The 12385-nt window shown below is 35.8% G+C and overlaps 1 protein-coding gene across 1 annotated transcript in view; it reads left to right on the top strand.

The window, feature by feature from the left end:
• The first annotated feature begins 5874 nt into the window (after positions 1-5874).
• Positions 5875-12385, top strand: part of LOC128206097 (myotubularin-related protein 9-like) — a 49231-nt gene continuing 42720 nt past the window's right edge. Inside the window, exons 1-3 of the mRNA XM_052908265.1 lie at positions 5875-5956; positions 8355-8534; positions 9291-9450. Of these exons, the coding sequence (XP_052764225.1) occupies positions 8388-8534; positions 9291-9450 (307 nt within the window). The 5' untranslated portion in view covers positions 5875-5956; positions 8355-8387. The remainder of the gene's footprint in view (positions 5957-8354; positions 8535-9290; positions 9451-12385) is intronic.

Below are 12385 nucleotides of genomic sequence, written 5' to 3'. Positions count from 1 at the left end.
GCTGCAAAATAAAATCAAAGTACTGAAAGCTTTGCAGTGGACGGTTGACAAGATGGCACTGTCCTTTGTCATTTGGACTGAATAGACATTAAGATAATTCCAGGGTTTAGAGAATAAAGTTTATAAAAAATACTGAACGTATGATACGGTGCTGATGTATTAAAATGTACGTTTTGCAGTTTAAGCCATGGGTCATAGAGTGGGGTTTAATACTTACGTAAATGTTACGTTACGAGTGAACTAAAATAGAACTAATTAGATAGTGGCCGGGTCATTTCAATCTGGTTAAACTTTGACAAAGAGTCAAGACTCAAGATCTACGGAAGCATTCAATATTTCTATGAAAAACTACAGAAACAATTCTAGAATTTGAACGTCAAAAAATAATCAATTAATGACACAGGGTCAATGCGAAAGACAAAGAAAACAAACACAAACAATTACAAACCAGAAACATAAAACAATAGAACAAAATTCCACTAACAACACAGTAAATATATATGATATAAAAAATCTAGGGGTGTTCATCAAGGATTGTTTTGTACTGCCTTGGAACGGTCAGTTTAACCAGTTTGTGTGCACAACCTCACTCTTATCCCAACAGTCCCAAATAAAGTTATTACATAAATGGTAAATATTTTCAAAGTATGCATTAACTAGAGGAAACTTAATAATAAAACAAATAATAATAAACTAATAGGCAAACCCCACGTATTTCCATGATAAGGGATCCCGACTCTATCTGCAGACGAAGGAATACAATTCAGAAAACCATTTAAGCTGGCAATTGACTTAATTCGAGATAGTTATCCCATACAGTTTCGTAAGGTGGGATAGTAAAGTAAGATAGCGACCAAACCTTTGGCAATTAAAAAGCTAGAGCTCAAACAAGCTTAAAATGTTGTTTTGCATGTCTATTATAACAATCGTTACCGTGGCAATAAAATGTGAATATATGTGAAAAAGCCAGAGCTCGGAGCTTAAACGTTAAACACTCGACTTCCTTATCAGTAAACATGTTATTAAACAATTTGCATTCTTCAGCGCAGAAATCCTCCACAAATCCCCCCCCCCTTTTATGAACAAGAACCATCATCACGTGGATCAACATAATATGGTTTTTAATGTGGATATGGGGTGGGGGAGCGCGAGTTCCAAACTGGCACATCTTCTGGATATTTTAATCTTAAATTGTGCATTTTGGTGTTTTTCAATTGCCTCCGATATTGACGTAAATGTGTACTTTTATCAAAGAAAGGGAGCATGTGCCCGTTGCGCCCCCCCCCACCCTACATATCGGCTTGTTGGTGGTACGTTTAGACACAGTTACATAGTTATTCATATGTATCGTCATTATACCTAAAACTTTAAATAAAACATGCCACTTTTAGATACCAATCTTAGATAATCTAAATGACCATTGTGCCTAACATACTTGAAATGAGTGTACTAAATGATATTTTACTAAAGGCATTCTAGGAAACCGATGTGGTGAAGATCATGAATCTAAACGCTTCATTTTTGTTTCTATCGCTAGCGATATATTTTTAAATCGGAAGCTACTCCGGATACAAGTTTTTATCCCTACTGGCGACTGGTATTAACTGTTAGGCGTTTTTTTCAAACCATCATCATCTAAACACTACATTTAGATCAATAGATCTGGGTATTTTATCCATAATCGTTTTCGTACTGTTGTTCATGGATAAAGTCGTACCAGCGTGTTCTATATACACACATTGTTTATGTCAAAAAAATATATTAAAGCGAAGAGCTTGAATAAACCTAGAGATAAATCAAAATTGTGTCGGCTCTCTTAAACTTCATTTTCTGCTACCGCGTCAAGCAAAATAGCCATCGATTCGACTTTTCAAAACGCTGTGTATATTTTAAGCCTACGTCTATGGTGTTGAAATATAGCCCGTGCTGAGCGTAAAACGGTTTTCTTAACATAGGTTGTCATGTTTCTATCGTCGGTTTAGCCGGTTGGTCTCCCAAACTGTGCAAATGCGCAAAGTTGTGATATTCCCATTGCTAATGTTGCAAAGATTTTATTATTTGCAGTCTAGCATTTTAATATGCTCCTATATAGTGTTTAATTCAGTCAAATTAGTGTTCAAAATTACAACTAGCATCAACAAAATGATAAAAAATCCGACTGAAATGCAAAGCAAAGTTCAGAATTGACTTTGTATTTTTGAAGGTGGTCCAAGGTGCATGCAGATTTATGACGACTTATGTTACAAGTCAGTTTTGGTGCTATTTCGCTTGACGCAAAAGCTGAAAATGACGTCAGAAGTCAAGTGAGTTTACTACGCTGTACTTATAACGCAACCGATAACAAAAAACAAAATGGCGGATAGCGACTTGACCGTCACTTTTGAACGGGATTTTATTCTTGTATTGATTCATCTACATTTCTTTCTTAATACTTTATTCGATGTTAGGACTTTCAGGCATTTGATTTTAAATTCAAATGTCAAATTAAATAGGTTCGCTTTCCTACTTTAAGTGAATTCCGCCCAATGTAGTTTGGGTAACGTTCGCTGATTTCATTCTACTTAGGTCAGTCAATAATGTCCCTCTTTCTCCATTTGTTCTCCGCCCTGTTCTGCAGCCCCTGCACTTGTAAGTGGCCCCGATAGATCAGATAAATAGTCTTCATCTGGTGCGGAAGGTCTCGAGCTCAGTGAATGGGAGTTGCAGTCACTTATACCTTATGCCATTTACGACACTAAACGTCGTGATGGCGATACGGAAGGTCAAGCCATAATTATGCGAGCAGACATCCTTAAAGCTGCACTCTGACAGATTTAACGTGTTGACATTTATTTTTATTTTTTGTCTTGGAACGAGCCAATTTATGCGAAAATGCATAAAAATCAGTGATATAAGACTGCTGACAAAAATTAGATCGCAGATTTTCAACTTTCAAAAATTGATGTTTTATGCATTTTTCTTAAACCGTTAGTAACGCTTTTAGCCATAAAAAATAATTTTCGAACGGAATCTGCGATCTGATTTTTTGTCAGCAGTCTTAGATGAATACCACGGTTTTGCAGATATTTACGCAAAAATTCAATCATTCCAAGACAAAAAATAAAAAAAGTTGTCAAAACGGTGAATATGTGAGAGTGCAGCTTTAAACTCTAAACAACATTTAGAGTCGGGCTAAAACCCCAGTTGCAAAACCATTGCATTTGGCAAAAAACTAATTTGCCTTATTAACGGTGAATTATACCGTTAAAGCAGCTAATTACGAGTATATAAAGTGGGATAGGTTGTCCACATGCTTGTTTGCACATTCAAGTGATTGTATTGGTCAATAGTTTTAATTAGATACATATTAATCAATCAAATACTCATTTTGGCTAACTTTCTAACCGAATTAAATAACCAACCAGTTTTAAACAATTGGCTGCTGTATTTTATATCAGGTTGTCCAAAACTGTTAAAGCTCCACTCTCACAGATTGAACGTTTTGACATTTTTTTTGTCTTAGAACGAGCCATTTTTTTTAGAAAAAACATGGAAACCAGTTATATAAGACTGCTAACAAAAAATCAGATAGCAGATTTTTATATTTAAGTTTAAAAATTGATATTTTATGCATTTTCCTTAAACCGTTAGTAACTGTTTAAGCCATAAAACATTAATTTTTGAATTGAAATATAAAACTCTACGATCTGATTTTTTGTCAGCAATCTTATATGATTGGTTTGCAGATATTTACGCAAAAAATGCTCTTTCCAAGACAAAAAATAAAAAAAAGTTGTTAAAATGGTCAATCTGTGAGAGTGGAGCTTTAACTCTCATCTTAAAAGTATTTTGCATATTTTACGACCACAAAACGCAACAGAAAAGAGAAAGCACCAACAAACTTAAAACAACAACATTTATTTACCAGAAGTTAACAAAATAATTTTAAAGTATTATTAAGGTAATGCGAAAAATAATTCAACTGGAATAAAAAAAATGTTACGAAAAGTTTACAAAATATCTTCACTGATGTTGGTCTCAAATTTTAAAAAATATCGGGTGTATTCTTATATTTCTGCACATGAACTAAATAGAAAATTCGACAACATTCTAAACAGATTTTGACAAAAAATTCTCAAATATAATAGGGGAAACGTAGGTGATTTTTATGAATCTAGGTCACCATGCAGATGAACACAAACATGTGGTACTGCATTCAAAAAACACATACAACAAGAAACCTAATCCAGACTAGGATGTACTTTAGTTGTTACACCTTTAAAATCAAGAATAATAAGTACGACCATCATTTACATTGTTTGCAGTTAAATGTATTCGTATAATAATACATCACTACACCTAAAAGTCTTATAAGTGTGCATTATTCTATATCGTATGAATAATATTTCTGCATGAAATTGTTTGTATTAGTTATTAACTACATCATATTTTTGTTATCAAATTACCAATTCAAATAGTACAGTGCATTGAACCATTCAACAACAAAACTATTAAAATGCACGAAAAATGTTAGTTAGCGCGAAATAGAATTGGGCTTGTCATTGTTGATGGTAGTTCGATACTCGCATAATAAGAGCCCAAATGGTGCTGTTTATAATTTAACATTGTGGAATAGCTGAAGTGTTGCTGATAACCCCCATTCTGAGGTGAGCTTCAACAGTAAGTTGTTTTACATGTTGTGTATTATGTGTGTAATGGTGTTACAATTAAATGTATGTGACATTTTGATTTGATCGAAAATGACCATAGAAATTGAATTAATTGTCCACGTTATCATTTGTTTAACATGTTGAACTGAATCGCCGTGTAAGAAAAAGTGGAAACATCCCAGCTAAAGGCGAATAGGGCTTACACATCTCGGAATTATATGAATCGCTATGTCACATGTTGAACGCAATTTAGACATTGATAAAAAGTAGCATATTCATGTGCGAATGTGTAATCACGCAAATTAGCTAAGGTGTGTACATGAAATGGGTTGAAATGGGCGAAGCAGGATTGACAGGAATCAGCGAGTGTGTTAGACCTGTAACTCACATGAGGGACAAGATGAGTTTCACTTCTTTTTGAAATGTAAGACAGAAATGTACGGAGAATAATATTCGGTAAATCCAAGAGTGTATTAACTGTTACCACTGCCTAATATGTAAAACGCTGAGCTGTACACCCGTGCATGATATACAGAAGAAGAAAAATGAGATTAAACGTGTTAAATACCATTCGATAATCTTTTTTATTTATTTAATATATTCCTATAAATGTATTTACTAATGCTTGTACAGATAATTATGTAAATTTATTTACATTATATCTCGCACTTTTTGACATGAAATTAATAACATACATTTTAATGTGTTAATATATATGTGTTTATATTTGAAACAATACGTTATAATAATTATGACGCAAAAAATGTATGTATATGTCAAGTCAATAAATGCTCTGTGCTGTCATCAACAACAGAGTGGGCACACGATAATAAAGTCTCATTTTCAGCCAGATCATCACAACCTGAGATTTGCAACATTGACCCTTTTACGCACCTTTACATTTATCGATCTTGTTTGGTAAATCTGTGATTGTTTAAAACCAAATAAATGCCATGTGTTTTAGCTATATTTGTAGATGATTACAGTAAGATCAGATCAGTAGTGACCGATATACATGTATGGACGTATTTATACATGCATACTCATAAGATGTGTTAAGTGAAGTTTAACGCATGTATTAATTAATTGAATTGTGGATTCCCGCCACAGTTTTGTTCATTCTTGTTAATGTTCAATGTGTTACAATATTTCAAAACAAAATGTGAAAAATAGAGTCCATCCAAGTGCTCTTCTGATATAAATGAATATACCGGTTTATCATTTAGTTTACTGTAGCCTAATAATGAAACTACAATAATTTTTAATCAAGTAAGGAAGAGGCAGACAAATACTTCCGGGTAGAATTGGTAATTATTAATCAATTTCTTGTTTGCAGTTTCTTGTGTGCAGTCTCTTTTAAATTTGAAGAAATTTATATCGTTAAATTTTATTCATTTAAAATGGAACTGCTTTTGTTTGGACCCCTTTAGCCCGTAAATAGCAATGTTACATGATTTTAATTCATTTTTTTGGGCCGTTTTGTTATTTTAGTTTATAACATTCCTGAGCTCATAATTAAAAACCGTTTTCAAAGTAGGCTTTGAAATTAAAAAAGTTACACATGTTTCAGGTTTTGCTATACAGAGTTCAAGAACTGCAACAATTTCTAAATTATTGACTTAAAACCCCACATGGAGTTTCAATTAGTGAAAATTGTCTGAAAACAGCATTTTTAATATGATTACAATTTATCTGTATTTCAACTTCTTCAAAAAACCCATTTATGCATTTACAATATATGTTTTAAGGCCATCACAATGATTTTATCGACTGTCCACATTCCTCTGAGTTTGAATTTAAGGCCCTCAGAGGGTGATCAGTCGACCGAAGAATAACAAACGCAGCGTTCCTCGGAGGGGTTAACTCCACGAAACTCTGCGTACACTTGATAAGAAGCTACGCTAAAGTTGTTTTATTTTTATTCAAATTTTCAACCGATTACGACGGCTCCAGTAAATTGCTATTATTCTTTTTCCTCTGCCCGTTTTGAATGAGCCTACCACAAGAATGCAGTCGTATTTCACTAGTTGCACATGCATCTTATAAACATGTTTTTGCTAATGACTAATTAATAACATTGATAAACACATTTCATCCAAGAAAGGCTAGGTTACACATTTTCGGAAAATCAGGAGGTCAAACACGCATTCAAAGTTCACAGCGCATGGTTTTGAAGGCCTTCTTACCTCGTTTTCTGTGGAAAATTCCATTAAACGTCATAGCTATTTTTAACCACCAATAATAAATAGTATATTCTACATTGTACTGATCACGCGCTTGACGTCAGAGGTCATGGTTCAGAATCGTGTAAATAGTCGGCTGCTTTATGATGCAATAAAATTAGTGGCAATACTTTAATGATTCAATGTTTATTATTCCAGACAATATTCAATTGGCGTTTACTGACACAAATACAAATTAAACGTTGGTACATGTAAGAATCTTTTACGCTTAACAATGTGCATAAGCATAAAAATAAATAACTTCTAAACAAGAATGATTTGTTGCTTATCTGATTCGACTCGGAGTTCCGCCGCGGGATCATAAAATCGGACGATTCTCAACGCTATCGTTCATATTAAACTCGGCGGTAAGCCAGCCACTCGGAGGAACTCGGAGGGGATTTTAGCAAGGCAACAGTTTTTACTAAGTAGTATTTGTAGTATTTTGTACAATAAGTTAATAACTCATAATCATTTTAAACTAAGCTTATGTTATACATGTAAGTGAACCATGTTTGAAGTAGTTGTTTTTTCTTTTATTACTATGAGCCAAATAAATACTGTAATAATCAAACTGCTTCACTCTACAGTCTGATTTTTATGTTGCATCAAAGTCTTAGTCTCGGAATGTAGACTGTGTCTGTCATATAGTACAACTGTCATGCCTTGTTTACCCAAGTGGTTTGTTGACAACACCAAATGCAAACATATGCATTAAATCAATTACTAGTTTTATTTATGAATGATTTCCTTTGGTAGGTGGGCCTGGCTTTTTTTTGTTGAAGCCGAAGTGATTCCATACTCTCAATCTAGCTTTGCCCCCAGGATAGGGAAATATTTTGTCTTTGAGATTTGGCGCTTGGTCAGCCATATTGTTTAACGATAAGAAATGAACAGCTCCAAATGTATAAATGAAGCAAAAGAAAATAGGCGGTAATGAACGGAAAGTAAAAGACGAATCTCTAACACAGTGATGTCCCCTGGCGAGTGGAAAACGCAGACGAAAAGCAACTCTGGTTGAACCGATGATCAATTATGACCATATACAATCGATTGTCGCCGACTTCTGAGGCAACCAATCGATTTTGAAATATAAGCTATCATCGGAACATCACTACTGGTGTGTAGAGAAAATAGAAAGCACCTCTACACCACAGTAGTGGTGGTAGTAGTAGATAAGTGGTGGAGCTGGCTTTTAGTGGCCGTAAAATACTTCTTAAGTTGTTTTTTTGAAGTTTCTTAACAGTTAATACCTGAAAATAAAAAAAAAATGCATGAATACATTGACCGAATTTAACATGTTGCCATTTTTTAAATGAACAATTAAAATTTTAGGGGGGGAATGCGAAAAGGTTCTAAGTGACATTAAACAAAGAAGCAGATAGAACCTTTTTGCTTTCACCTCGAATGCCAGAAGTGAAAACAAAAACAAATGTGGTTTTATCATTGGATTAAAAACAATTTCATCATTATTATTTTGCAGATTGAATGCAGAGTATAAGCCTCAAGCTTAGACATGGAGTTTGCAGAGTTCATAAAAACGCCGATGGTAGATCGTGTGAACCTGCGGAAGCCGTTCTGCAAGCCAGTGGAAGGGACACTGTGCATCACAGGTCACCATCTCATACTTTCATCCCGACAGACGAATAGGGAGGAACTCTGGGTAAGCAAATAAAAGTACAGCCATAAGGCCAGGAATGTGATTTGTCCATGGATCCACTGGCTATAGGGAGCAAAATAATAATATTTTTTTTTTATATTTTTAACTATTTAAAGAAAGTCAACAAGTTGCTTTTTGTTGTTACTTTATTTATTGTTATTGTTGAAATTCCAGTTTGCCTCAAATTTGAAACCAGGAAAGCGCTCAAAGAAATTCTAAATAGCCAATTTTGCTCATGCGCCAGGATGTTTTGACCTCCATAGGGGGTCTAAAGCAGCCCCCAATCCCTTGCTGAAATGGTTTCAGCCCTCCATCTCATTTGGTCAGGTCAATCACATCCCTAAAGGTCTAAAATAAACCGATACTGTGTCTGAGAGTGTTTCTGGAAATAAATAAAAAGGGTTGGTAGGCCATCAAAATCAACTCAACTATATATTTGAATCATTGATTGACGGACTACAATTTAATTTAACTGTCCTCATTCCTTGTAGCTTTGAAGTCATTTCCCTACATCATAATACTTACAGTACATTGCTTTTTCATGTTAAAATTGTTTGATGCTTATAATATAATTCACAAACTATACAATTACACAGTCACCACCATTGTTACTTACATGGCACTAAACTGAAAGAATAATGTAATCAGACATGGTTAAACATGTAATGTATTTTAAATAAGAAGCAGTAAGCATTCATTGGTTATTGAGTTTTAAAAAAATGTTATATTTTGATAATTTCTTTTCCATCAAATCTTCAGCTTCTGCACTCAAGTGTGGACAGCGTAGAGAAGCGTCTCTCAGGGTCTGGTGGGGTGGTGATGATCCGATGTAAGGACTTTACGAGACTTGCCCTCGATATTCCCACTGCAGAAGAGTGTTTGAATGTGGCCCAGTCGATAGAGCAGCTCTCACATATAGGTGAGTGAATATGATTCTGTATTCATTAGTGATGTTCCGATGTTGGATTATATTCATGGATTAATTTGATTTCTTGGCAATATTAGAGTAGCTGCTGGCAATTAAACATGCCAAATAATACTCTAAAAATGATAAAGGCATTGCAAGTATCAAAGACAGCAGAGATGTTCGTAAAATTGTTCCTATTAACTTATACATGAGGAATAGACACTGTGCATTAGAGGTGCAACGATTTGCTCCGATGCATCGAAAAACTGGTTTAAAACTTGCCGATTTGATTCGATACAGAAACCCTAAAATTTGATTCAATCCGCATATTAAGCATGCATGCCACAAAATGACCCATAACAGTTGTATCCGCATTCTAAACATGTCAACTTTTGTTACGCAGCGTGCGATTGGTTAATAGTTAATCTGGCATCCAATCAATAATACAAGTTTCATTCTTACTAGCTTGGTAACATGGCATCTCCCTCAATTTAAAAGATGCCTCTAAAAGCTAAAATCAATAGAGTGGGCACATTTCGGGCTCCGTGAGGGATTGATACAAAAAGCAACATGTAAAATTTATTTCGATGACGTTTAAAGTTATCCAAAGTCCAACAGCTCGACTAATCTCATGCAGCATTTGTAAAGGAAACACTCCATCGATGATACTTAAAATTTAAGTCTGTCAAATCGTCAAATTCGACATGTACAGAAAAACACCATACATTTATAACAAAAACTCAGTTAATAAAAAATGAATGAATGAATGACAAAACCATGTCATGTTTTGTTATTCATTTAAATTATATCAACAGATAGTTTCTGTTATAAGTGTTTGATGTTTTTTTGTTGTTATTTAACTTTGTCAACAGAAAGTTTTGTTAATTAAAATTTGTTCTTGATGAAACACTGTCCTTGATTTTTTCATAATTTCAATGATTAAACAACGTTTAAATATACAACTTAATATTTAATAGCAGCAATAAGTCAAACATTTATAGAATCGTAAATAATCGAATCAACATGTTTGATATCGGAATTGAATCGAATGAGCTTTAAGTGAGTCTTGCAGCTCTACTGTGCATACACAAACAGCTAGTCCACTCCCATAAACAACCACAGATAAAAAGACCAGGGACATCTACACATCTACCGATAGACCAACAGTCAGATAGATATAAAGCTATCCCATCTCAGATCTGATATGGACGGACACACAGACTGACAGCTAGACAATCCCATATAGAGACAGACAGTTGGACAAAGACAGATAGACAAACAGCTACAGTACACCACCTGATATGGACGGACACACAGACTGACAGCTAGACAATCCCATATAGAGACAGACAGTTGGACATAGGCAGATAGACAAACAGCTACAGTACACCACCTGATATGGACGGACACACAGACTGACAGCTAGACAATCCCATATAGAGACAGACAGTTGGACATAGACAGATAGACAAACAGCTACAGTACACCACCTGATATGGACGGACACACAGACTGACAGCTAGACCATCCCATATAGAGACAGACAGTTGGACATAGACAGATAGACAAACAGCTACAGTACACCACCTGATATGGACGGACACACAGACTGACAGCTAGACAATCCCATATAGAGACAGACAGTTGGACATAGACAGATAGACAAACAGCTACAGTACACCACCTGATGTGGACGGACACACAGACTGACAGCTAGACAATCCCATATAGACATAGACAGTCAGACATAGACAGATAGATGGAAACACAGACTGACATTTAGACAATCCCATATAGAGACAGACAGTTGGACATAGACAGATAGACAAACAGCTACAGTACACCACCTGATATGGACGGACACACAGACTGACAGCTAGACAATCCCATATAGAGACAGACAGTTGGACAAAGACAGATAGACAAATGGCTGCACCACCTGATATGGTCGGACGCACAGACTGACAGCTAGACAATCCCATATAGAGACAGACAGTTGGACAAAGACAGATAGACAAACAGCTCCAGTACACCACCTGATATGGACGGACACACAGACTGACACCTAGACAATCCCATATAGAGAGAGACAGTTGGACAAAGACAGATAGACAAACAGCTACAGTACACCACCTGATATGGACGGACACACAGACTGACAGCTAGACAATCCCATATAGAGAGAGACAGTTGGACAAAGACAGATAGACAAACAGCTACAGTACACCACCTGATATGGACGGACACACAGACTGACAGCTAGACAATCCCATATAGAGACAGACAGTTGGACAAAGACAGATAGACAAACAGCTACAGTACACCACCTGATATGGACGGACACACAGACTGACAGCTAGACAATCCCATATAGAGACAGACAGTTGGACATAGGCAGATAGACAAACAGCTACAGTACACCACCTGATATGGACGGACACACAGACTGACAGCTAGACAATCCCATATAGAGACAGACAGTTGGACATAGACAGATAGACAAACAGCTACAGTACACCACCTGATATGGACGGACACACAGACTGACAGCTAGACCATCCCATATAGAGACAGACAGTTGGACATAGACAGATAGACAAACAGCTACAGTACACCACCTGATATGGACGGACACACAGACTGACAGCTAGACAATCCCATATAGAGACAGACAGTTGGACATAGACAGATAGACAAACAGCTACAGTACACCACCTGATGTGGACGGACACACAGACTGACAGCTAGACAATCCCATATAGACATAGACAGTCAGACATAGACAGATAGATGGAAACACAGACTGACATTTAGACAATCCCATATAGAGACAGACAGTTGGACATAGACAGATAGACAAACAGCTACAGTACACCACCTGATATGGACGGACACACAGACTGACAGCTAGACAATCCCATATAGAGACAGACAGTTGGACAAAGAC

This window comes from Mya arenaria, chromosome 10 (genome assembly GCF_026914265.1).
Source record: "Mya arenaria isolate MELC-2E11 chromosome 10, ASM2691426v1".
Classification (NCBI taxonomy): Eukaryota; Metazoa; Mollusca; class Bivalvia; order Myida; family Myidae; genus Mya; species Mya arenaria.
The sequence above is the reverse complement of the archived record's forward strand: the minus strand, read 5'-3'. Positions and strand labels throughout refer to the sequence as shown.